Source organism: Brachyhypopomus gauderio, unplaced genomic scaffold, assembly GCF_052324685.1.
Source record: "Brachyhypopomus gauderio isolate BG-103 unplaced genomic scaffold, BGAUD_0.2 sc151, whole genome shotgun sequence".
NCBI lineage: Eukaryota > Metazoa > Chordata > Actinopteri > Gymnotiformes > Hypopomidae > Brachyhypopomus > Brachyhypopomus gauderio.
In genome coordinates this window covers 167,046-194,696 of record NW_027506972.1, presented here as the reverse complement: position 1 = coordinate 194,696, position 27,651 = coordinate 167,046, and the positions used below count along the sequence as shown (strand labels likewise).

The window sequence follows — 27,651 nt, the reverse complement described above, 5'->3', positions numbered from 1 at the left end:
GTGAGCCTAACGTCAGGACTCTAGCACACGTGCCACAAAGAGCATGTGTATCTCACGTGTATCTCACGTGCATCTCAGGTGCAGCTTTGTTCATTTCCATAGTGGGGAAGAACTTTGGGGCTGGAAGTTTTGGCAGCAGTCAGTCTACATGTTAAAAACAGTAGCATGATGTGGCCACCGGGGGCACTGTGCTCAGCGTGCATCTTCAGTTCAGCTCAGCTCCTTGATCTTGTTTGTTAAGGTAGTCTGAACCTTCGTTAAGTGTTGTGATCTTGGTACGGATTTACAGTGTTGAAAGGCAGAACTGATCAAATAACTGCCCCCTTGCAGTTAGTGTTGTGCGCCTTGCTTATGACGTTCCAGACCGTAGCCAACACACAGCATATGTTTCGCCTGTGGTCTTCAGGATCCGTCTGGTGAAGTGAGTTCCGTTTGGTGCAGAGTGAGCAGAGAAGACCTCGGGACAGCCGTGGGGATTCGGGACAGTCCCGTAACCTAGGGGTTTGTGGGTAACATGCGTAAAGGGTCCAGTGAGCCATGCTGTGTCGTGGTCATCTCTCGCCATGTCCCACTTCCACGTGCCAGGGCTGGGAACCGAGCCAGTTACAAAAGTGCGCCGCCCTGCTGACGGAACAAGCAGGGTCTCAAAAACCATCTGTTCCATTAGCATTAGCGAGTTATATGTGGAAATTGCTAAATTCTTGTGGTTTTGTGTGGGTGGTGTTTTTTTTGAGGGGGTGATGATTCGTATTGCCATGTTTGCTGCCAAATGTATTTTTAAAAGCCTGGAAGTCTGTGCTGTGCCAGTGGGGCTGTGTCACCAAATAGGTGGAAGGAAAATACTCGGAGGTCAACAGCTCACTGTCTGGTCCTTGTCTGGGCACTTTTGGAACCTCTGTCAACAGCACCAACCACTGCACTAACACTGACAGACCGAGGTTCCCATCTCTGTGCTTCGGCCTGTACTGGGCGGAGAGTGTGAGGTTACCCGACTGAAGGGACTGGGGTGGTTCTTGGTTCAGAAACCCTGTACATCCAACCCAATAGCTAACAGGATCCACTACATGACCTTCTGCTGGGAAACCCAGAAGGTTTTGTGTTCACCCACTGCAGTTTGAGCACGCTGTAGATATCTTAATGATCTTATTATTATACTGTAGTTGTCTTAATTATCTTATACTGTAGTTTAGAGCTGTATTCAAATAAGGTCGACATTCAGCATAGTCGAATCTGATTCGTCAGATTTTCCATTTAGTCGACTAATAGTCGAATCGGGTTTTATTTTTATCTAGAGCACCTTAAACGGGATCCCGTTCTCATTCAGGACTTTTTTCCACTTCAAAGTAAACACCTAAAACACTCAGATAAATGAATAAACATGGCAGGTTTGCTTTATTCAGCTTTTATTTATTATTTATTTTTTAATGAAACGTTAGAGAACATTAACAAAAAAAAAGTCACCGTCAGTGCGCAGTGCGTATATCGAACTGTCAGACAGGCACTGTGCAAGTAAAGGTTCAAGTAACGGGGTTTAAAAAGCAAACAACAACAAAAAATGTTTATAGGCCTACTTGCCGAGACGGACCGCGACGAGACGACATGACTGAAACGACAAACGGCTGAACTGGTTTTTTTTCCGCCTTACACGTTTTAAATGGTATGCCATGTTGGTTGTTGTTGTCCGAAATGAAAGACGTTGATGACATAACTTGCACTTTACTTTGTTTGATTCATCTTTATCTTTTTCAAAATACTCCCACACTTTTGAAGTTTTTGAAGCAGATGCTGACTATTGTGTAGCGTGTTCAGCTCCGCTCATTTGGATTGTGCAGGGTGTGATTTATTAATGTGTAGTAAGGAAGATGCCTATTGTTAATGCGCACACATCATTTAAAATATTTATTAACAGAAATTAGGATGATTTTATTTGACAAAAGGCTATATATAATGAAAACAAAGACATTTCATGTAACAACTAATGCTTAGCAGCATCCTTGGGCACCTCCATGCAGTTAGAATGGTACATTCGACTATGACGTTCATAGTCCACTAGGGGGTATAGTCGACTATAGTCGAATCAGCGACTATTGCAGGTCACCCCTAATGTAGTTATCTTAATTATCTTATTATACTGTAGTTATCTTCACTTTTGATCCCAGGATCATACTCTATTTTGCATTGTTAGTGGGAAACTTCCACCTAGAAGGAGACGAGGGAGGCAGGTTTAGGGAGGCAGGTAGAGGGAGGGAGGTTGATGGAGGCAGGTTTAGGGAGGGAGGCAGGTTTAGGGAGGCAGGTTTAGGGAGGCAGGTCTAGGGAGGCAGGTCTAGGGAGGCAGGTCTAGGGAGGCAGGTTGATGGAGGCATGTTTAGGGAGGGAGGTCGAGGGAGGCAGGTTTAGAGAGGCAGGTTTAGGGAGGCAGGTTTAGGGAGGCAGGTCTAGGGAGGCAGGTTTAGGGAGGCAGGTTTAGAGAGGCAGGTTTAGGGAGGCAGGTCTAGAGAGGCAGGTTTAGAGAGGCAGATTTAGGGTAGCAGGTTTAGGGAGGCAGGTCTAGGGAGGCAGGTTTAGGGAGGCAGGTCTAGGGAGGCAGGATTAGAGAGGCAGGTTTAGGGAGGCAGGTCTAGAGAGGCAGGTTTAGAGAGGCAGGTAGAGGGTAGCAGGTTTAGAGAGGCAGGTTTAGAGAGGCAGGTTTAGAGAGGCAGGTTTAGGGTAGCAGGTTTAGGGAGGCAGGTTTAGAGAGGCAGGTTTAGGGAGGCAGGTCCTTCTCCAGACTCTGTGATGCCTCCTGCTCACTTTGTTTGCTGACTCTTTGCTCGTGGGCGAATAGCGTTTAAGAATGGAGATCACATGGGCAAAACCCACCAAGAGGCTTAGCAGATGTGCTGTCACAGTGAGTGAATTAAATGCGTCAATAAAAACGTGGATTCTTGGCCAATTTCTGTGGACCCCCACCATTCAGACGTTCTCTGACGTCTCAGACTCATGCAGACACTCTCTAACGTCTCACTCCCATGCAGATGCTCTCTAGTGTCTCACTCTCATGCAGATGCTCTCTAATGTCTCACTCCCATGCAGATGCTCTCTAACGTCTCACTCCCATGCAGATGCTCTCTAATGTCTCACTCTCATGCAGATGCTCTCTAATGTCTCACTCCCATGCAGACGCTCTCTAACGTTTCACTCCCATGCAGATGCTCTCTAATGTCTCACTCTCATGCAGATGCTCTCTAGTGTCTCACTCTCATGCAGATGCTCTCTAGTGTCTCACTCTCATACAGACACTCTCTAACGTCTCACTCCCATGCAGACGCTCTCTAACGTCTCATTCCCATGCAGATGCTCTCTAACGTCTCACTCCCATGCAGATGCTCTATAACGTCTCACTCTCATGCAGATGCTCTCTAATGTCTCACTCTCATGCAGACATCCTCTGGTGTGCATGGCTCACTACGCAGTTTGAGAGTTGTCGTCAGGCTCGGAAATACATCCAAACCAACATTCATAACCTCTTAAACAATATAATTTTGACCATGTTGGTTATTTTGGTTTTTAGTTTATAGTTTATATATATATAGTTAATACTTTGCCCACTGTTCACATGCTAATGTATAATTCGTCACTCCTCCATGTCCAGTCAGCAACAGGGAAGCAACTTGTGTCATCAATATGACCTCTTTCATTAGTGAAATATTCCAGTGTTAATAGCTGAACACGTCAGTGAACTATTACCCATTCATTAACTGTAATATTAAAGGTAAAATGATCAATCATGATATTAATTTTAGTTCATATTGCCCAAAACTAGTGTGTGTGTGTGTGTGTGTGTGTGTGTGTGTGTGTGTGTGTACGTGTGTGTGTGTGTGTTTGTGTGTGTGTGTGTGTGTGTGTGTGTGTGTGTGTGTGTGTGTGTGTGTGTTTTGGGGCTAAGCCAAATGAGAGGGGATGAGGCAGATCCATTAATTAGATCAGCAGGGTGTGGAGCACAGGACCAGTCCAGATGTCCACCTGTCAGCAGCAGAGTAGAGGGGGTGGAGACACGGAGGAGAGGGGGTGGAGACACGGAGGAGAGGGGGTGGAGACACGGAGGAGAGGGGGTGGAGACACGGAGGAGAGGGGGTGGAGACACGGAGGAGAGGGGGTGGAGACACGGAGGAGAGGGGGTGGAGACACGGAGGAGAGGGGGTGGGGACACGGAGGAGAGGGGGTGGAGACACGGAGGAGAGGGGGTGGAGACACGGAGGAGAGGGGGTGGAGACACGGAGGAGAGGGGGTGGAGACACGGAGGAGAGGGGGTGGGGACACGGAGGCGAGGGGGTGGGGACACACAGGAGAGGGGGTGGGGAAAGAGAGGAGAGGGGGTGGGGACACAGAGGAGAGGGGTGGAGACACGGAGGAGAGGGGTGGAGACACGGAGGAGAGGGGGTGGGGAAAGAGAGGGGGTGGGGACACACAGGAGAGGTGGTGGGGAAACGGGGGGGTGTTTGGGAGGGTGTGGGGAGACGGGGGGGGGGGGGTGTTGCGTGTGGATCAAGACAAAGGAGAGACCATTGGAAGGCAGACAGAGGTCAGGTCATAACTAAAGTAAGATTATGGGTCACTGCTCATTCAAGACAAAGACTACAGTGTATTTATACAGCTTCCTTTCTCTGAGCCTACACACTCCATACCTCAGCCCTGTCCCCTACACACTCCATACCTCAACCCTGTCCCCTACACACTCCATACCTCAGCCCTGTCCCCTACACACTCCATACCTCAACCCTGTCCCCTACACACTCCATACCTCAGCCCTGTCCCCTACACACTCCATACCTCTGCCCTGTCCCCTACACACTACATACGTCAGCCCTGTACATTACCAGGGTTGCCAACTTTTGACATTCGCTTAGAGTGAGATTTTAACCTGGAGGAGGTGACGAACGTAATCAGTTTTATCCTGTGACTGCTTGATGTCCAGTCACTGCACACAAGAGCCTGTGATGGAACACGTTCATTAACAAGAACCTGTGATGGAACACATTAATTAACGCGAACCTGTGATGGAACAGTTAATTAACTAGAGCCTGTGATGGAACACGTTCATTAACGAGAACCTGTGATGGAACAGTTAATTAACGTGAACCTGTGATGGAACACGTTAATTAACGAGAGCCTGTGATGGAAAACATTCATTAATGAGAGCCTGTGATGGAACAGTTAATTAACGAGAGCCTGTGATGGAACACGTTCATTAACGAGAACCTGTGATGGAACAGTTCATTAACGAGAGCATGTGATGGAACAGTTCATTAACGAGAGCCTGTGATGGAACACGTTCATTAACGAGAACCTGTGATGGAACAGTTCATTAACGAGAGCATGTGATGGAACAGTTCATTAACGAGAGCCTGTGATGGAACACGTTAATTAACGGGAGCCTGTGATGGAACACGTTCATTAACGAGAGCATGTGATGAAACACGTTCATTAATGAAAGCCTGTGATGGAACAGTTCATTAACGAGAGCCTGTGATGGAACACGTTCATTAACGAGAGCATGTGATGAAACACGTTCATTAATGAAAGCATGTGATGGAACACGTTCATTAACGTAAGCATGTTATGGAACACATTTACATTCAGAAATATGGTTGCTACCTTGTTAATGGAAGTGTGTGATGGCGTGGGATTATGTTTTTTTAGCACAGCTAAAGCCCAGACTGGGATTCAGAGAGTTGTTTACCCGTCCTGCCCTCTGGACTATCCCGGGGGGAGGATTAATCCATACTGTAGCACGCTCTCTGTAACTATAGCATGTGAACAGCACTGTGGGTACAAGAGGGGTTAGCCACTCTATCTTAGCGCATATGATTTAAAATTTGAGACTGCACCATTTACACTTGCACCCTAAACTGAGATTAAACATGGCGAGATTTGGCAGTCTGGGTCTGTATGTAGCATCTTACAGCTCTCCTGAACATACATCTCACAGCTCTCCTGAACACACCTCTGCCTGTCATTTCTGTGATTTAAGAAGTAAGAAATATAGTCAGGAACAGTGAGCAAACCCAAAGGAATGTCTATGTGAACAGTAAGACATCTAGACACGTACTTTTTTTCCCTCAAAAGTTTCTTTTGAAACTTCTTTAGTGCAAGATTTAGTGTAGAGTGTTCTAAGGAGGTGGTGTGTGTGTGTGTGTGAGTGTGTGTGTGTGTGTGTGTGTGTGTGTGTGTCCTTTTACTGGGACTTTTACTGTGACTTTTATTGATTTGCTGTGATGAGTTTAAGATCATATCGAGCCTACCAAGGGGACAGGAAGTGATGTCGGAAGCAATAATCACTTCCTAGAGTCTAGAAAAGTCAGAAGTCACTATGACCCACTCAAGAGAGAGAAGGACAAAATAAATTGGTCAGATACAGAGAGAGAGGGAGGAAGGGATGGAGAGAGCAAGAGAAAGAGAAAGAGGGGTAAATTCAGAGGTGGAAGAAGAGAATAAAAACAATAGACGAAGAGTTAAAGGGTGTACAAAAGAAGAACTGAAAAGGTGGATGAAACCAAATCAAGGATTTGTTCATAATCTCATCACTGGATTACATTTTGATAGTTTTTACTTTTTTAAATCTTTCTGTCTTGGCTGAGAGGAGTTTAGTAATTTGTTTCAGTCTATAACAACTATAAAAGCATTATGTCCCATCATCTAATTCCAGCGCAGTGCACTTCCACATGTAATGGAAGAAACACGAATCACAGCCTGTTCAATTTTTCATCATTTACTCTGGTCTGCTGGCTTTGTGCTGTTGTGCGCGACGGTCCCGAGGAGAGCAGAGAGCTGATGTGGATCAATAATAATCTGTTTCTCAGTCCAAGGAGCAGCGTTCTGGGTGTTCAGTCACTTAGATCTCCACTCCAGGAAATTAGTCTGTGCTTGGCATCACTTGTATGACCTTAATCACTAAAGGTTATGGTGCAACACACACACGCACACACACACACACACACACACAAAACCACCATCACTAACCCCATTCCTAGGGCACACACAAATAGTCTTGTAACTACAGAGATCAAACAGACACATCGGATCTGTGACGGAAAAGCTCCTTTGAAGTGCTGAGAGGGATTGTAGGCGCCGATTCTGACCCAAGTGGCAGGAAACCGCTGGAAAGAAGCGTTTGGACAGGAGAGAGAGGGTGGGAAGCAGGAATAAACAGAGTAAATGAAAGATAGAAACATGGGGAGATGAAGGAGATTAAAGGAGGGAAGAGTAAGTGTGATGGTTTGTCCCTGAATCACTGCCTGTGCTGGTGTGTGCAGGGCTGGATGAATGAGCTTTTATGATGGTGATATGATGTTTCTCAGACCACTCACTGCTTTATGAGTGGTCTTCAGTGTTAAAGGGAAAGGTGAGATATCTCTACCTGGCTTTGTGTGCATGCAGCCAGCTGTATTGCTACTGGACAGGTTTGTGTGTGTGTGTGTGTGTGTGTGTGTGTGTGTGTGTGTGTGTGTGTGTGTGTGTGTGTGTGTGTGTGTGTGTGTGTGTGTGTGTGTGTGTGTGCGCATGTGTGTGTGTGCGCATGTGTGTGTGTGCGCGTGTGTGTGTGTGTGTGTGTTTACCTGCATCCTGAGATGACCTGCACATGTGGATTTGGGGGGCTTTGTTTTATGTGTCAGAGTGTCTGATTAATCCACCTTTGTGTGCATGTGTGCACTTGCATATATGTGTGTGTGTGTGTGTGTGTGTGTGTGTGTGTGTGTGAGAGAGAGAGAGAGAGAGAGAGAGAGAGAGAGAGAGAGAGAGAGAGAGAGAGAGAGAAATACGCAATCTGTCAACAGGATGTGACAAGTGTCACTGGAGATTAGTGCAGCTGCCCTGTCTGAGAACCCTGCAGTAGTGCAGTCCACACACTCCTCTGAGCCCATGTGCACACACACCACAGGTGAAGCGCTCGCTCAGGTAAATGTCAAGATTATCCTTATCTAGTCCGGCAGTGAGCTGGACTCCTGCGGCTCCAGAGGCACCTGGGGAGGAGCAGCCTGCAGCGTCCAGTACGTGCTGACGGCCCCCGGGCCACACAGACACAGCAGCACATGGCCCACGTCTGACCTGCAGCTCTGGCCCGAGGGCCCGGGCCCTGCTCCTCACACTCACCCTGCTCAGCTTCCTACTCTCATGGTCATGGTTACCACCATGTCATTACCAATGAATCTAGGGTTCGGGTTAATAGATTCATTGGTAATAACCTGACTGACCACACTGTAAGTTCCCAGGACCACTGTGAGTCTGGACCACACAGTGCTTCAGCCTGTCATGTGTGAGGAAAGCTAATAGCACAGCAGCTCAAACCTGTTTAATTATTTTAATCAGAATTCGATGATATATGATATTATCATGGCATACTTATGAAGCCTTTGCAGATGAAACACATCATGGGATTTGCGATCACTAGACGGTTTACTATTTTTCTTTGTAATTTTTTTTTAGCTTGCCAAGGTGGAGCAGGGAAAGTTTTCGGTAAGTGTGTTTTGTTTCCTGACGTATTCTCCACCGTCGTCATCATGCTGATGGAGAAACCGTGTCGAGGTTCCGTCCACGGTAACCGTTGCTGTGTGTGTGATGGCTAGTTCCGTCTCATATCCAGGTGGGAAAAATCTTTTGAGGGAGACGCGTTCTTCAAACTCTGGATGCGTTGGAAGAACAAACCCCTCCAGCATTTTTCAGACCAGTGTCATTCTCGTAGGATCCACTAAGTTCTGTTTTTCACCTCATAAGAAAATAGAACCTTTCTGGATCTGGTGTTAGGAGTGTTTGTTAGGAGTGTTTGTTAGGAGTGTTTGTTAGGAGTGTTTGTTCGGAGTGTTTGTTCGTGCTACCTGCGTCTCAGTGGACATGTCTGTGCAGTCGTGTGATTACAGGCTGCTTCATCGTGTGTGCGTCTCGTATGTTAAAATGCAGTTTTGATGGAAGTGTCAGATAAGTATTTACGCAGGTTTGTTTTAGGAGGTTGGGGTCTCTGTAAATGTTTGAAGTTTTGCCACTTTCATTCCTACGAGCCTGTGAGTTCTGGTCAATGTGGACAGATTGGACAGCAGGTTTGGGACTGTTCTGCTGGTGAGCTGTTCGTGTGGAGTCAGGAGGGCTGGTTGGAGATGTGCTGAAGTCTAAACTGAACAATCACGAAGTGAAGTAGTGAAGCGTCACAAAACCAGGTTCAGTTTTACCCCGAAGATATGAGTCCATCCAAGGTAGTGAGTTGAAACAAAGCAGACAGTTCAGTCCCAGCAGTACCCCAGGCAGTGTGTGTGTGTGTGTGTGTGTGTGTGTGTGTGTGTGTGTGTGTGTGTGTGTGTGTGTGTGTGTGTGTGTGTGTGTGTGTTTGTGCACGCGCGTGTATATGCGCGTGTGTGTATTTGCACGCGCGTTTGTGTGTGTGTGTGTGTGTGTGTGCTGTCATTATGTGGGTGTTATGCAACTATTCCTCTCTCCTTTTTTTAATCTAAGTTGCCTACCAGCCAATCTGGGTGTTTGGTCACATGGATTCTGGTCTTTTATGAGGCCTCTTAGCCGCTTCAGTGTGCTACACTGCTAATGGATGGAAGCCGAAAGCTCCTGTAGAGTTACTGTGCTGCTGTAGGAGCCCCTGAGACTACAGGAGTCACTGTGCTGTTGTAGGGGCCCCTGAGACTACAGGAGTTACTGTGCTGTTGTAGGGCCCCCTGAGACTACAGGTGTTACTGTGCTGTTGAAGGGGCCCCTGAGACTACAGGAGTTACTGTGCTGTTGTAGGGGCCCCTGAGACTACAGGAGTTACTGTGCTGTTGTAGGGGCCCCTGAGACTACAGGAGTTACTGTGCTGTTGAAGGAGCCCCTGAGACTACAGGAGTTACTGTGCTCTTGTAGGGGCCCCTGAGACTACAGGAGTTACTGTGCTGTTGGAGGGGCCCCTGAGACTACAGGTGTTACTGTGCTGTTGTAGGGGCCCCTGAGACTACAGGTGTTACTGTGCTGTTGAAGGGGCCCCTGAGACTACAGGTGTTACTGGGCTGTTGTAGGGGCCCCTGAGACTACAGGTGTTACTGTGCTGTTGAAGGGGCCCCTGAGACTACAGGTGTTACTTGGCTGTTGTAGGGGCCCCTGAGACTACAGGTGTTACTGGGCTGTTGTAGGGGCCTCTGAGACTAAAGGAGTTACTGTGCTGTTGTAGGGGCCCCTGAGACTACAGGTGTTACTGTGCTGTTGTAGGGGCCCCTGAGACTACAGGTGTTACTGTGCTGTTGAAGGGGCCCCTGAGACTACAGGTGTTACTGGGCTGTTGTAGGGGCCCCTGAGACTAAAGGAGTTACTGTGCTGTTGTAGGGGCCCCTGAGACTACAGGAGTCACTGTGCTGTTGAAGGGGCCCCTGAGACTACAGGAGTCACTGGGCTGTTGTAGGGGCCCCTGAGACTACAGGTGTTACTGTGCTGTTGTAGGGGCCCCTGAGACTAAAGGAGTTACTGTGCTGTTGTAGGGGCCCCTGAGACTACAGGTGTTACTGTGCTGTTGTAGGGGCCCCTGAGACTACAGGTGTTACTGTGCTGTTGAAGGGGCCCCTGAGACTACAGGTGTTACTGGGCTGTTGTAGGGGCCCCTGAGACTAAAGGAGTTACTGTGCTGTTGTAGGGGCCCCTGAGACTACAGGAGTCACTGTGCTGTTGTAGGGGCCCCTGAGACTACAGGAGTCACTGTGCTGTTGAAGGGGCCCCTGAGACTACAGGAGTCACTGTGCTGTTGTACAGAGCCGGCCCTGACCAATGTGGTGCCCTAGGCGAGATTTTGGTTGGCGCCCCCTGTATCATCAATCATTGTGTTGATTGTGTCACTATTAAAGAAACAAATAAAAAGCAAATGACTTAAATATTACTGTATAACAAGCAATAAATATAAAGGTGTTGCACAAAAAATATTTTAAAACTATTTTACATAACGTAGTGCAGAGAACAACTTTTAAATATTAATAATAAATAAAAAAAATAAATTAAAAACAACAACTACCACCAGTGCAAATCAGGGCAATTTGCCTACTGCAACATTATTATTTCAAAAGTGCATCCGCAATGAACAGAGGAGCATATGTGTGTTTTAATATATATATTTATTTTAAGCTAAGCTAATCATAGCACCTACTAGGATTGGGCAGTATGATGACAGTGGCGGTTTTCACTAAGATCATACAGAGGGGAAAAAGCCACAATGACGATTGAGTGTTAGTTGTGAGTCAAGCGAGCTGGTTTCAAAGAAAAACACAACAGCTACAGATTGGCAACATTTTGGATTTGTTTCAAATAAAAATGAGAGACCATTGGAGCACGCCCCCACGATTCTAATTCGATAATATGATTGGTTGATAAAACTGCCAATCTATAATAAAAGCTCTCAATGTAAAATGCCTTTCTCTCTTTTACCTAGAAACAACGGTGTGAAATATTCTGATTGGTTGATTTTTTATTTCACCGCTGAGGTTTTTTTCAAGCACAAGTACGAAAGTGGATTTGAAAGCCAATTTATAGGAAAAATACAAATTATTGGTGAAGCGTTATTAACATATATTACATATAATAGATAAAGCATCCTTTTTAAGATCAATTAACCTTCAGAGAAGGCGTTGAAGTCCCTGACGGTTCACCAATGATATAGTGTTAATTCACCACATATTACCATTATATTACCTGTTTATTATATTACCTGCCGCCTTTCCTCCTCCACGTTTCTCATTTTTCTACCCTGGGCACCAGAGGACTTCTGCCTTTTTGAGGTCTTTACAGGGAGATGTCACTCACTCTGTGGTGTACAGAGAAACAGTAACGAGGTGCGCAGAGTGCGTGGGGGAGGGCGGGTTGGCGCGCGGGTGATAGGTGTTGTGTGTTGTTATTATAAGAATTATTAATTTGACTAATATTAATAAACAATGAAATTATGATTATGTGGACTTTGCTTGTTTTCACATTTATTAATTGTTCATTTGTTAAAAAAAATAAATAAATAAAAAAATAACCGCATTCACGTGAGCGCCCCCCTGGACAGCCGGCGCCCCTAGCATTTGCCTATATCGTCTAATGGAAGGGCCGGCCCTGCTGTTGTAGGGGCCCCTGAGACTACAGGAGATACTGTGCTGTTGTAGGGGCCCCTGAGACTACAGGAGATACTGTGCTGTTGTAGGGGCCCCTGAGACTACAGGAGTTACTGTGCTGTTGTAGGGGCCCCTGAGACTACAGGAGTTACTGTGCTGTTGTAGGGGCCCCTGAGACTACAGGAGTTACTGTGCTGTTGTAGGGGCCCCTGAGACTACAGGAGTTACTGTGCTGTTGAAGGGGCCCCTGAGACTACAGGAGTTACTGTGCTGTTGTAGGGGCCCCTGAGACTACAGGAGTTACTGTGCTGTTGTAGGGGCCCCTGAGACTACAGGAGTTACTGTGCTGTTGTAGGGGCCCCTGAGACTACAGGAGATACTGTGCTGTTGTAGGGGCCCCTGAGACTACAGGAGTTACTGTGCTGTTGAAGGGGCCCCTGAGACTACAGGAGTTACTGTGCTGTTGTAGGGGCCCCTGAGACTACAGGAGTTACTGTGCTGCTGTAGGGGCCCCTGAGAAATACAGGAACTGGTTTCATTCAGTAAGGCGAAAGGTTGCTGAATAGAAATCTTGTTTTGATAGAAGACATATCTGCTGACATACACTGGTGTTTTTCAGAGCACACACATACACACACAGAGACAGTGTGACAACAGTCAATCAATCAATCAATCAAATTTTATTTATATAGCGCTTTTTACAACAGTTGTTGTCACAAAGCAGCTTTACAAGTGCCGAGTCCTAGCCCCCAGCGAGCAAGCCAAAGGCGACAGTGGCAAGGAAAAACTCCCTAGTTTTTTGCATGAGGAAGAAACCTTGAGAGGAACCAAGACTCAGGGGGGGAACCCATCCTCCTCTGGCCGACACCGGTCACCATGACAACAGTTCATTCTACCACAAAGCTGCTGAAAGGAGAAATTAAAGAGCATTTCTTAATTTCATTTAAGGAAACGTGATTGTTTCCTTAACAACGTATTTGTGTGTGTCTGTGTCTGTGTGTGTGTGTGTGTGTGTGTGTGTGTGTGTGTGTGTGTGTGTGTGTGTGTGTGTGTGTGTGTGTGTGTGTGTGTGTGTGTGTCAGACCGTCAGGCGTGTAATTTCCAGGTGGCCTTTGTCTTCACTGTCATGTTGTTTTCTGTCTGCTTGGCACTCCCCCAGTCAAGAGGAGAGCTGACCAAACAGCTTGAACACTTCATCCAGGAACGCTGATCTGACTAACCAGGACAAAGAGTGTGTACACAGTCACCTGTATTTATGTCATTCATCCCACCAGAACGTACTCTCACCAAACACAGCATGATGTCAGCACAATCACTAAAGCAACTCAAGATCTAACTCAAACAGCTCAGATCCCAGATCACATGAACTCAAACAGCTCAGACCTCCTATCAGACAAACTGCTTTACAAAAAGTAAAGTGGCTTTGTTGTGTGGTAAGTTGTGTGGTAAGTATCATTCTAACATACTCGTGGCAACACCAGACAACAAGACGCAAGACATCATATGTGGCTATGGGGTGTTTCCTTGAAGAGGATGCCGAGGATAATCTTTGTCTCTGGGAATAGTGAGGGGACACCGTTAATCACAGACAGGAAGTAGATGAAGGTCAGTGTAATCACCTGGTGCCTTTAGGCTCGATGAAGACACACCTGTTAACCCTTTAATGGGCCTGTAATCGAACGTGTGTGGCGCTCACACGTCCAGCCAGACTGGATCTGTTTGTCTGCATTTTGTTTCCATGCTTACATATCCTTGTTCTACATCAGGGGTGCCCACAGTTTTCAGCTTGCGAGCTACTTATAAGATGACCAAGTCAGAAAGATCTGCCGGGGTGGCGGCGACCGTAATTTGTTAAGTGGCGAACGTAATTCGTTGAGTGGATTGCAGATTGGCTACCGTGAATGTCAGTCAAAATACAACCGTCAGTGCAAATGCTTCATCTACTACTATTTTATGTGACGCGATCTACGCACATTCCTTCGCGATCGACCGACACTTCCTTCGCGATCGACCGGTAATGAGCACCCCTGTTCTACATGTTGCAAACAGCCAATCAGATGCAACATCAGAACTGCAGATTAGATATCATTCGCCTTTTGGGAACATCATTTACCGGCTGTTTTATGGCCAGTTGGTTTCTGATTGGCTCATGAATCGTACATGTGACACGGGATTTAGAATAATAATGGGTTTAGAATAATGATGAATATCTTCATTAGTATAGCATCATTTATACATTTCACAGCTATTTCATGAACAATATATACAAACCAGTGAAACATTTGGACAGACCTGATTGAATGAAGGCGCTTCATAGTCTTAAATGTATTTGAATCCAATGTCTAAGACAAATGCACAGTAAACATTTATAGCTTATAAAAAAAGATAAAATTTAAAATGAATGTGAAATGCCTCTGCACTAAATGGTTTTTACTTCAGTGTACTGTTCAGCACATATGAGAATTTCTTCAGGCTGATGCAGAAACATCATAGGTGGTACCTCAGGACGCTGGTGATGAGAACACAGAGTGTGAAAAGCTATCATCGAATAGGGCTTCTTTGAAGAAACTAAAAATGTAATATTTTTATTTCCATTTTCATTCATTTTCATTTTGTTCTAAAATGTAGTAAATATAAAGGTAGAGGGGGTGTGTTTGGACTGGTAGTGTGTTGGCAGTAATTCTCTACAAGATGCAAGCTAATAATAACATAAATATAAATTATAATATAAATGTCAAACAAGAGACAAATTTCATAGGGATGATCATTCATTAAGTGGGCTAATGCTGCTAAAACAGGGTTAATGTAGACTTAAGAGGGTTAATGAAGACTAAAACAGGGTTAATGAAGACTTAACGGAGTTAATGAAGACTAAAACAGGTTAGTTAATGGAGAATAAAACAATGGGTTAATGAAGACTAAAACAGTGGATTAATGAAGTCTAAAACAGGGTTAAGGAAGACTTAAATGGTTAATGTAGACTTAAGAGGGTTAATGAAGACTAAAACAGGGTTAATGAAGACTTAACGGAGTTAATGAAGACTAAAACAGTTGGTTAATGGAGAATAAAACAAAAGATTAATGAAGACTAAAACAGGGATAATGAAGACTAAAACAGGGATAATGAAGACTAAAACAGGGATAATGAAGACTAAACAGGATTAATGAAGACTAAAACAGGGTTAATGAAGACTAAAACAGGATTAATGAAGACTAAAACAGGGATAATGAAGACTAAAACAGGGTTAATGAAGACTAAAACAGGGTTAATGAAGACTAAAACAGGATTAATGAAGACTAAAACAGGGATAATGAAGACTAAAACAGGGATAATGAAGACTAAACAGGATTAATGAAGACTAAAACAGGATTAATGAAGACTAAAACAGGGATAATGAAGACTAAAACAGGGTTAATGAAGACTAAAACAGGGTTAATGAAGACTAAAACAGGGTTAATGAAGACTAAAACAGGTTCTGTTTCTGCAACTAACAAAGAAATCTGCAAGATTCACAGTAAAGTGGGCACACATCAAAGAGATGTTTAGCTTTTTCTTCTGAATTTAGCATATCCGTGTGTGTGTGTGTGTGTGTGTGCGTGTGTGTGTGTGTGTGTGTGTGCGTGTGTGTGTGTGTGTGTGTGTGCGCGCACGCTCTGGGTTTAGTGCAGTGGTTCTCAAACTTTTTCTATTATTCCCCACCTCAGAAGAAGGGGAAATTCCACGCCCCACGAATGGATGGCGAACGTAATTTGTTGACGGGGTGCGGCGGCGAACGTTTTAAACATCCGGGGCTTATGAAAACCGAACAGGCATTAAAACGACAGGCTTAAAAAGGATCATTTCTTCCAATTGCTTGCGCCCCACCTGCAATACCCATGCGCCCCTCACTTTGAGAAACGCTGGTTTAGTGTATTGTAGCGTTAGGTTGTGTGTAGAGACAGGTCACCCAGAGACCACCGTGCCACAGCGTTGGTAACAGGAGGGATATGAGTAACACTCCTAACTAACACAAATAAGACATGATTACACTAACCAAACACAAATACACTGGCTGAATCTTTAACATCCTGAACTTCAACAATGTCCTGTGTGTGTACTGTATGTTGGACTTTGCATATCTTTGGTATATGTTCATGCATTGCTTTAATTTCCACTACCATTTTGACAGGCACTCAGAGTGATATGTTGCTATGTCAGGAGGGACGTGTCCAAGGGACGTTTAATAGTCAAATGGTGGAGGAGAAGTTTGTGTGTCCCTCATTAAGAACTTTTTAATGCTTTATGGAGGTCGGGCGGTTTCACCGGTTAAACCTTTATGGAGGTTGAGCGGTTTTACTCTTGAACTAGTCAAAGGCTTCCAAAGTTGAAAAGGTCAATTTTAATTCACACCCATCTGAACTTTTGAATGGGTAGCTGTCCGAGGTGATGTCTGCCTGTCTGCCTGCCTGTCTGCCTGTCTGTCTGCCTGTCTGTCTGCCTGTCTGTCTGTCTGTCTGTCTGTCTGTCTGTCTGCTTGCTTGTTTGGGTTGTGTGAGGGACCAGTCTGGTTGGGCATACAGCCCATGAAGGAAGGAGTTAGCATGTCCTACTTCATCAGTTCACAGTGCTCATTTTTTTCCTGGGAGAAAATGATTGGCTCAGATTGTTAATCCTTCTCCTGCACTCTGATTGGCTGATTCCAGATCTGTGGCCTAACCTGTCAGAGCAGAGCAGCTTACAAACCAGGCTTGTGTTGACTAACACTATTAAACTTTACAATAAACAAACCTGGCCCCAGTGCAGAGAAGGCCGTGGCTTAACTCACAAGGTTGAGGTTCATGAGTTGTTTGGTGAACAAAGCTATCGAGAGAGAGAATCTCAGCTGTTACTCTTGCGCAAGGGTCTAGCAGATGCCTTCACCAGACATCAACAGAATCCACAGCATTGGTGTTTGTTGCTGATGAGTGAGGTGGGTGTGGCTGTGTGATTGACAGGCCCCAACGCCAAACTGGGACTCCGGTGCAAGGCCTGCAAAATGGGCATCCATCACAAGTGTCTGGACGGGGTGGGACAGCAGAGATGCATGGGAAAACTGGTAAGCCCCTCTCACAGTCTCTCTCCATGTCTCTCTCTCTCTCTCTCTCTCTCTCATCGCACGCAGTCTCAGTCTCTCTCTCTCACATTCTCTCACAGTCTCTCTCTCAGTCTCTCTCACAGTCTCACTCACAGTTTGTCTCTTACAGTCTCTCTGTCTTAGTCTCTTTCTCAGTCTCCCTCTAAGTCTCTCTCACAGTCTAACAGTCTCTCTCTCTCTCTCTCTCTCTCTCTCTCTCTCTCTCTCTCTCTCTCACACCCCCCCCCCCCCCCCCCCCCGCCCCCTTCCCACTGCATGCTTTAGCTGTTCCTCTGTTTCCCTGATATATTAGCTGTAGCTAATCGGCCTGTTAGCAAATAGCCCTGTTTGTGTTTGTGTGTGTGTGTGTGTGTGTGTGTGTGTGTGTGTGTGTGTGTGTGTGTGTGTGTGTGTGCACGTTTGGGGTGCATGTTGGCAGTAAACTGTACAGTGCAGTTGTGTGAGTAGGATAGACTCTCTTTAACAGTGTGACGTGTAATTATAAGGATGCGGTTATGTCAGAGTAATCTTCTTTAAAACATGAGCTACTTAGTGGAATGAGATGAAGTCATACGTTGTGGTAGTTTACTACACCAACACTGCTCTGTGAGATCATTCAGTTTTGCCTTTAGATTTACATGCAGTGTTTTCCCCTGCTGGTAACAAGAGTGGCTAGCGTGGGACTCACTGACAGTGGACCCCCAGGTCCTGGTGGCGGGCCGCACCTGTGGTACGCATGGTGTTGGACACGACCGTGCGGACGCCCAGGTCCTCCAGGCGTAGTGTTGAACACGACAGAACCTTCTAGATGGATCATTTATTTTGCTCATTTGTCTATCTTGTGTTTGTGCTGTTTTATCAACATTCTCTATACACTAGAACATGTGTGGGTTGGTGAGGGGAATTAGTTGGTTAGTTACAGGCTGTATTATGTGTGTATGTGTGTGTTATCAATTGTAATTATTAGTGTATCTGTTATCCATTGTAATAGTGTGTCTGTGTGTGTGTGTGTGTGTGTGTGTGTGTGTGTGTGTGTGTGTGTGTGTGTGTGTGTGTGTGTGTGTGCTATGGGGTTCGTTAACCCTGGTGCTTATTTTGGTGATTAGATGAAGATTGGGTGATAGATGGTGTGATTAATCACCCTCTCAGGCTCCGTCTGTGAGTGGACCGGGGTGTGAGCAGGCATCTTAATGAGGCTGAGTGTGTGTGTGTGTGTGTGTGTGTGTGTGTGTGTGTGTGTGTGTGTGTGTGAGGAAGTGTAAATATACATGTGTATTAGCTATAGTGGTGGGTAGTGTAATTTGGAAACCTGGCCACACGGCACAGAGAAACACTTGCCTTTTCCCCCCTATATAAAACAGCTGCCAGTCTTATGTGGGGCCATTCAGAGCTAATCCTAGTGATGATTTCTGAATGGCTGAACAAACACCACAGAGCCATGTCTCTCACCACTGCCGTGAGATGACCGAGCTGAAGCCAGCACATAGGATAACCCCCCACCCTGGTGTGTTCTCGTTTCACGTCGGCCCATGAGGACGAGGCCGTTGACGAGCGTCCCAGCTGATGGGGATGGAAAGTTCCAGCCCAGGGGGCGAGTTTAAAAGGAGAAACGTCTCCCAGCAGGGTCTGGCCCCAAGCTCAACTTTCTCTTCAACTTTGGCGAGTTGTTATTTTTATACAGTGTTTATTTCTCTTGGCCTGTGTGACCAGGGAAGATCAGAGCTCTATTGCGTTTGTGGAGGGATTGTGTTTGATGAAAGATGATGAAAATTTAAATGTTCCATTTAAAGAGAAGAGTATAGTGTTAATGGTGTAGGGCAGGGGTCACCAACGTGGTGCCCGCGGGCACCATGTCGCCCGCGAGGACGTTATGAGTCGCCCGCGGGCTTGTTTTAAAAACAGCTCACTATATTGCCATGCACCAAAGCGCTGCATCGTTTATGTTTTTGCTGCTATTAGCGATTGTCCGCGGTTGCTAGCGGTCTTCCCGCTTGAACCCAATAACCCCCCCCCCCCAACAACTTTCTTTCCGGTAGCCCTCCGCAATAATTGGTATCCAAGAAGTAGCTCCCAACTTCAAAAAGGTTGGTGACCCCTGGTGTAGGGCTATCACCTTCATTCATTAGATGGTTAAGCAGTGGGTTCCTAGAATCTTTGCCTTTTGAATTCGGAATTCTTGTGGTTCTAGAATGCTACAGGTCATAATGGTTAGAACTCATTGTTGCGTCATAAACAGAGCCATGTTCCAAATACACTGGTGTGCTTACATTCACTGGAAGCTTATAATACTTTATAACAACCTAGAAACACATGTCAATCAAAGGAAATTCTAGAGAGAAAAAAAGTATTTGATGTGTTGTCCTAACATGTTTTTCCTGAAGCTGGAAAAATGAAGCACTCTGGGATTTTTAAGCACCTTCCTGGAAATTGGAATTCTAATTATATATATATTATATTTCCATCAAAGGTGTCTGACAAAACCACTACTTTAAAAAGCTTATCTTAATTAATCAAATGGATAATTTTCTCAATAAGCCAGTTTTTAAACTTAATTTGATGCAACCATCAGATTCGTTCTCTGTCCAGGAAGCGTAGTTGTGCTCCGTGACTGGTCTCCACCGTCCATGACGTGATGCACCTGTGAAGTGATGCCTGACTGGTGGAGAGGTGGAGATCCTGGGGCTGTAGTGGGCCTTTATATAGCCCTCTGTCTCCTCTGCCAAGGAGACCACAGAGGAGGAGATTTGGGATGGCGATTAAGCACGGCCACGCCCTCTTCTCTCTTGGCACAACATCAACAAGTGCGGGCATGGCCCACTCACACTGCCCATGTAAGGCATCATTAAGCTAATACTTCCATATAAGGATGCCACCTGGAAACGGAAAAATGAGGCAGTCCGGGATTGGCTCTTGGACTGGATCAAACCCCCACACTGGCCAATGAATTGGCCTGCTGCGTTTGTTTAAGAGGACGAAATACAAATACATGTTGTGCTTTTCTGCACAGTTCAGTCTGATGCACCTTTAGGGGAAGCGATGAGAAAGTCAGAACATTTTTAGATGTCCTAATGGAAAAGCCCTTTCTTGGAAATGATGAGATTTACAAATGAAGATACATCTGAGAACCTGTGTGTGTGTGTGTGTGTGTGTGTGTGTGTGTGTGAGAGAGAGAGAGAGAGAGAGAGAAAGAGAGAGAGAGATGGGGAGAGAGTGGGATAGAGAAGGAGAGAGAGTGTGGGAGAGAAGGGGAGGAGAGAGAGGGGGAGAGAGAGATGAATGGTAAACATGGTGTCTGAAGAGCAGTTCTGATGCTTCTCATACCTCCCAGACGTCTGATAAAGACTCGAGCTTAACTGCTTAGTGCTGTAAACCACTTTGCCTGATCTGCTAAGCACAGGCCCAGATTAGCACTGCCATGTTTATCCACAGAACGCCAGCGCATGCCGATCCAAATCCTTTACCCATTTACTTCTATTAAATATACTGAGGAGATTCTTTGTGTCCTGGTCCATTGTTGGACTCCAGTTCCTAGACATCTCCACTCCAGACCTTAGTTGCAACTCTGGCATTGCACATGTTGATTCTATAACACATAATATCTACATTAATCTGAAAACATCCAATCAGTGTAATGATAATGTACGATGATGTCCATATCTGCCAGACGTGACACTGCTAATGTGTTTTATGATATCAGTGATGTCCAGTGTGCTAATGAGAATGGTAGCTGGGGAAATGGTCTCCCATCATGAAGACCGCCCACTCCTGTTTATGCAAATTAGAAGGGTGGGCCCAGTCCCTGTCCGGGGGCGAGGTTTTTGTTTTTCCGCTCACTGAATGTCAGTTCACAGAGCTGCGCTTGGAGGAATATAGTGCCACACAGGCTAGACTTGACATGGCAGCACGGAAACTGATGCTAGCTCTACCCATAATCTCTCCCCCCCCCTCCCTCTACATGTGTTATAGCCTAAAGGCTTCAGGAGATACTCCAGCTCTCCCCTGCTCATTCAGGAACAGTTCGGCTGTATTAAGGAGGTCATGCCTATCGGTAAGTGGTGCTTTGGCCTGGTTCTGCTCAGTTACACGGTCTGGTTTATTTCTGGTCAATTAACCATCCTGGGCTGGTTCTGGCCAATTACCCAGTCTGGCCTTATTCTGGTCAATTTCCCAGTCTGGCCTGGTTCTGGTCAGTTACCCAGTTCAGCTCAATTCTGCTACCTTACCCAGTCTAGCCCGGTTCTGCTGTAACCCATTCCTAGCACACCTGCACCAGGAGCTGAGTTCTCCAAGCAGGGAGTTCTGGCAACTGGTCACGTGACACACACTGCGTTGGTGGTATTATTTTCATATCACACTTCTAGAACATGTTTATCATTATTCTAATAATTTACATGAATAAATATGCAAATGTTCTTAATTTTGCCATAAATCCTCTTAAAACAAGATAATTGATGTCAAGCTAATAGTCAGAAAAAGACATTTTCCTAGATCTGTATTGTAGGAAGAAGTTTTTGGTGATTTTGTGAAGTCTGCATTAGACAAAGCATGTGTTATGATTATTAATAGGTCTTGAAGTGGAGGTTTTGATTGACACATCTCCTGTCCTATCCCAGCATGCGGCAGTAAGGTCGACCCTGTTTATGAGACTCTGCGTTTTGGAACATCTTTGGCCCAGAAGACTAAGAGGACCAGCGGCTCAGATTCACCTCCAAGAAACTCTGTAAGACTTATTAAATAATTAGATGTACAAATGAAATATTGTCACAAAAATGCTCAATGTATTTGTGCCTAACGGGCCAAACAGAACTGAAGCTCTGCTGAACATCCTCAATCCCATCCACTTTACTCAACTGTGTGTGTGTGTGTGTGCGTGTGTGTGTGTGTGTTTGTGTGTGTGTTTGTGTGCGTGTGCGTGCGTGTGTTTGTGTGCGTGTGTGTGTGTGTGTGTGTGTGTGTGCGCGTGTGTTTGTGTGCGTATGTGTGCGTGTGTGCGTGTGCGTGTGCGTGTGTGTGTTTGTGCGTGGGCGCCTGCATGCACTCATGCAGGGGCTGATGAAAACCCAGTAAATATTTATCCCTAATTGATCATCAGGTGTGCAGCCTTAACTGACTCAGTGTTGAGAACCTGATTATTGCTCGTTCACTGTGGTTCCATTTATCACCTGTGTGAACTCGTGAGGCAAAATGCCTTCAGTTATTACAAAGCAAAATGAACACTATTAAACCCGTTAACAAAAGGTCACATGCAAAACTTGCATACGAATGTTCGCTCTTGATCAAAATCTGTTCTTCAGATTTGTACTTTGAACACAAATCATCAACGTGTTCCTGAAATCGGCTCCTTTGGACAGTACTGTGTGGAAGTGTTAGAATGTCATAGAAATTATCCAGCATCCATCATGGCAGTTTCATGTAAAAACACATTTAACACATCAATTGTCACAAATACAAAGATTTAAAAGCCATTGAGTGTGTAAAACACTTGTGTTCCCAGTATTCCCAGTGGCTGAGGCCTCACAGAGGACCGAGGTCCAATGGGAGGGAGAGGAAGAGAAGAGTTTCTCACAATGCCTCTGTTCTATCTCACTGTCCTGATACACACCTTTTAATGTTCTAGGGTGGCCCATGACTTTTGCATGGTACTGCAATTTTGTGTGTGTACACACCAAAACATGCACACACAAACACTCACACACACACACACATGTACACTTGCATACACCCAAACACACACACAGGGAGAATAGAGAAACACACACAGTGAGAATGGGTAAACATACACACAAAAACACACACACAGGGAGAATAGAGAAACACACACACAAACACCCCAGTATCCCAGTGAGACAGGAGCACATACGTTAAATGGCTGCCTAGCAGTAAAAACACAGCCTGGTGTCGCCCACCCTGACATTGGTTGGGAGATACGGATGTTTGTGTGTTACGCAGTAAAGAGTCCCCATGAGACCACAACAGCAGTTCCGCTCACTCATTTAATGGCCCTTTGCAGTCTGACCATTACAGCTTTGGCCATTTAGCCCTGCTGGTTTGCCTCATTTGAGAACACTGTGATTATTTAACATCTGGCAGGGTCAGGTCAGGTGAGTGTGTGCAGCCTGTGTGTGTGAGAGAGAGAGCAAGAACGAGAGAGAGAGGGAGAGGGGGAGAGAGAGAGCGGGGGAGAGAAAAGTAGAGAAACAAACAGGAAAAGGCAACTAGTCTGTATGACATCACTGGCACGTTTGGCACGAGTGACTGTGGTATGTTCACATGTGACTGCACACACATGTTCATCCAGGATGGTTCACACATGAGCAGAACATGAAAACAGCACCTAGGCCAGGATATGACCTGTAGCACAACAGAGCCCAGCTGATGCCCCAGAGCCAACAAGGATCACACAAGGGTCACGCAAGGGTCACGGAAGCTGGAAGGGGTGTTTGGGTGTGAGTGTGGAGGTGTTTGGGTGTGAGTGTGGAGGTGTTTGGGTGTGTTGGGTGCGAGTGTGGAGGTGTTTGGGTGTGAGTGTGGAGGTGTAGGTCTCTGTAAGGGGTGTATGGGTGCGAGTGTGGAGGTGTTGGGTGCGAGTGTGGAGGTGTTGGGTGCGAGTGTGGAGGTGTTGGGTGCGAGTGTGGAGGTGTTTGGGTGCGAGTGTGGAGGTGTTTGGGTGCGAGTGTGGAGGTGTTTGGGTGCGAGTGTGGAGGTGTTTGGGTGCGAGTGTGGAGGTGTTTGGGTGCGAGTGTGGAGGTGTTTGGGTGCGAGTGTGGAGGTGTTTGGGTGCGAGTGTGGAGGTGTTTGGGTGCAAGTGTGGAGGTGTGATGATGAGGTGGTGTGATGTGATGGTGATGAGGTGGTGTGATGTGATGTGATGGTGATGAGGTGGTGTGGTGTGATGTGATGGTGATGAGGTGGTGTGGTGTGATGGTGATGAGGTGGTGTGGTGTGATGGTGATGAGGTGGTGTGGTGTGATGGTGATGAGGTGATGTGATGTGATGGTGATGAGGTGGTGTGGTGGTGATGGTGATGAGGTGGTGTGGTGGTGATGAGGTGGTGTGATGTGATGGTGATGTGATGGTGATGAGGTGGTGTGATGGTGATGAGGTGGTGTGGTGTGGTGTGATGTGATGGTGATGAGGTGGTGTGGTGTGATGGTGATGAGATGGTGTGGTGTGATGGTGATGAGGTGGTGTGATGGTGATGAGGTGGTGTGATGGTGATGAGGTGGTGTGATGGTGATGAGGTGGTGTGATGGTGATGAGGTGGTGTGATGTGATGGTGATGAGGTGATGAGTGGTGTGATGGTGATGAGTGGTGTGATGGTGATGAGGTGGTGTGATGGTGATGAGGTGGTGTGGTGGTGATGAGGTGGTGTGGTGGTGATGAGGTGGTGTGGTGGTGATGAGGTGGTGTGGTGTGATGGTGATGGTGATGAGATGTGATGGTGATGAGGTGTGATGGTATGATGTGATGGTGATGAGGTGGTGTGATGTGATGGTGATGAGGTGGTGTGGTGTGATGGTGATGAGGTGGTGTGATGGTGATGAGGTGGTGTGGTGTGATGGTGATGAGGTGGTGTGGTGTGATGGTGATGGTGATGAGGTGGTGTGATGTGATGGTGATGAGGTGGTGTGGGGTGATGAGGTGGTGTGGTGTGATGGTGATGAGGTGGTGTGGTGTGATGGTGATGAGGTGGTGTGGTGTGGTGTGATGGTGATGAGGTGGTGTGGTGTGGTGTGATGGTGATGAGGTGGTGTGATGGTGATGAGGTGGTGTGGTGTGATGTGATGGTGATGAGGTGGTGTGATGTGATGAGGTGGTGATGAGGTGGTGTGATGTGATGAGGTGGTGTGATGTGATGAGGTGGTGTGGTGTGGTGTGGTGGTGATGAGGTGGTGTGGTGGTGATGAGGTGGTGTGGTGTGATGAGGTGGTGTGGTGTGATGAGGTGGTGTGATGTGATGGTGATGTGATGGTGATGAGGTGGTGTGATGGTGATGAGGTGGTGTGATGGTGATGAGGTGGTGTGATGGTGATGAGGTGGTGTGATGGTGATGAGGTGGTGTGATGTGATGGTGATGAGGTGGTGTGATGTGATGGTGATGAGGTGGTGTGATGTGATGGTGATGAGGTGGTGTGGTGTGATGGTGATGAGGTGGTGTGATGGTGATGAGGTGGTGTGATGGTGATGAGGTGGTGTGGTGTGATGTGATGGTGATGAGGTGGTGTGGTGTGATGAGGTGGTGTGATGTGATGGTGATGAGGTGGTGTGGTGTGATGGTGATGAGGTGGTGTGGTGTGGTGTGATGGTGATGAGGTGGTGGTGTGATGGTGATGAGGTGGTGTGATGGTGATGAGGTGGTGTGATGTGATGGTGATGAGGTGGTGTGATGTGATGGTGATGAGGTGGTGTGATGTGATGGTGATGAGGTGGTGTGATGTGATGGTGATGGTGATGAGGTGGTGTGATGGTGATGTGATGGTGATGAGGTGGAGTGATGGTGATGAGGTGGTGTGATGTGATGGTGATGAGGTGGTGTGATGGTGATGAGGTGGTGTGGTGTGATGAGGTGGTGTGGTGTGATGGTGATGAGGTGGTGTGGTGTGATGGTGATGAGGTGGTGTGATGGTGATGAGGTGGTGTGGTGTGATGTGATGGTGATGAGGTGGTGTGATGGTGATGAGGTGGTGTGATGGTGATGGTGATGAGGTGGTGTGGTGTGGTGTGATGGTGATGAGGTGGTGTGATGGTGATGAGGTGGTGTGGTGTGATGGTGATGAGGTGGTGTGATGGTGATGAGGTGGTGTGGTGTGATGTGATGGTGATGAGGTGCAGAGGTGGGCAGTAACGAAGTACATTTACTTAAGTACTGTACTTAAGTACAGTTCTTGAGTATTTGTACTTTACTTAAGTTGATTTTTTTTTAAATACTTATGACTTTCACTTCACTACAGTTGAATAACAAATACAGTACTTATCACTCCACTACATTTCTGTCCAGCTCTCGTTACTCGTTACTTCCACACACAACTCTCCTCCCCTCCCCCGATAGTATTTTCACAGGTGACAGCCTATCAGCAATCAAGGATGTGTCTGTGAGGTGTAAAATCAAGTTCGGTGTCGCTAGTCGTTCTTTTCCTAAATAACAGCAACATGAGCGGAGACGGCGGTGATGGAGCATGCCAGGGTTGCCAACTTTTCAAGATCGATTGGACGGAGATTTGAACCTGGACTTGGTGGCGAGTGTAAATTGTTGATCGGGGGGTGGCGAACGTTACCGGGGCGGTGAAAAATGGACACAAATGAAGTATTATATCACGATCGCCGGTGGTTGATAGATATAGATCAGAGGTAAATAAACTAGATTTTTTTTCGGCGTGAGATATCGGAACTGTGGCGTGAGAGCGTGTGAAAACGGTCAAATGCGTGTGTCTCACGCTCAATGCGTGAGAGCTGGCAACCCTGGCATGCTCTTTTGCACCCATGGCCGTATCTCGACAAAATGTTCCAGTTTTCTGAACGGATGAATCATTCCTATCGTTTTAAATGCATGCTTTGTTTGCCAAAAACAAACTATATCACTGCATACCAAAATTCACCGTCCCACCTGAGGAAGTATATTACGGTATGCAGCCTAAATGTTTTGTTAAGTGACTATGTAGTCAGAGGAGCTTTGTAGTAAGGCTAGTGAAATGACTTTGCCTGCTCACTCCACTGCTAGGTCTGCTAGGATCACTATAAATAATGTTAACATTATATTGGCAAGTAATTCAAACTACGGAAACATCAATAAGGGAAACCGTGTGGGTTAATCGAATCTTGTCAAATAATGTTTCCATTCTAATGTCAGTGTAGAATTAATGTAAATAATTCTAATGTGGCTGTGATTTAGGGTTTGAAAAGAGTTTGTTAGCATGTTGGGTGGCATGGAGTTGGTGGGCTTTAGCCATACTGCAAAAGGTTGTAGCAAGGTTAGACTACCAAGATGCCACACTGCTAATTTTACTTTGTCTTTGTTTATATTGACTGTAGCATAATGTTGTATTGGATGACTGAATACCTAACTAGCAAAGAGAGAAAACCGTCATTTTATTATTGACTTTTAATATGGTAACATAATTTGCTTAAACAGGTTAGGCTAGGCTAATCAGTGAATTGTGGTTTTAGAAAATGTTTTTGTTCCTTAAACTAAAGTGTAGGTTAAACTTTTCTGCTACCACTACCTGAATGATGTACATCATTGGAATATGCCTTATGTATTATTATCAAAGACTGTATGAATATTATGCCCAAAGAGGATTTGGTAGGATGTATAATACTTTTAAACTATAACTTTTTTACAAATGTGACAGAAGGTGTACTTTAATACTTAAGTATTTTTAAAAGCAAGTACTTCAGTACTTTCACTTAAGTAAGATTTTGAACATGCAACTTTCACTTGTATCGGAGTAGCATTTGACCAGTGGTATCT

General features: G+C 45.9%; 1 protein-coding gene across 2 annotated transcripts in view; it reads left to right on the top strand.

The window, feature by feature from the left end:
- Positions 1-27,651, top strand: part of stac (SH3 and cysteine rich domain) — a 53,460-nt gene that overhangs the window by 10,558 nt on the left and 15,251 nt on the right. Inside the window, exons 3-6 of one of the 2 annotated variants that reach the window (XM_076994606.1) lie at positions 8,467-8,496; positions 17,064-17,164; positions 21,149-21,230; positions 21,796-21,902. In XM_076994606.1, the coding sequence (XP_076850721.1) occupies positions 8,467-8,496; positions 17,064-17,164; positions 21,149-21,230; positions 21,796-21,902 (320 nt within the window). The remainder of the gene's footprint in view (positions 1-8,466; positions 8,497-17,063; positions 17,165-21,148; positions 21,231-21,795; positions 21,903-27,651) is intronic. The other variant, XM_076994607.1, reaches the window with a different exon arrangement.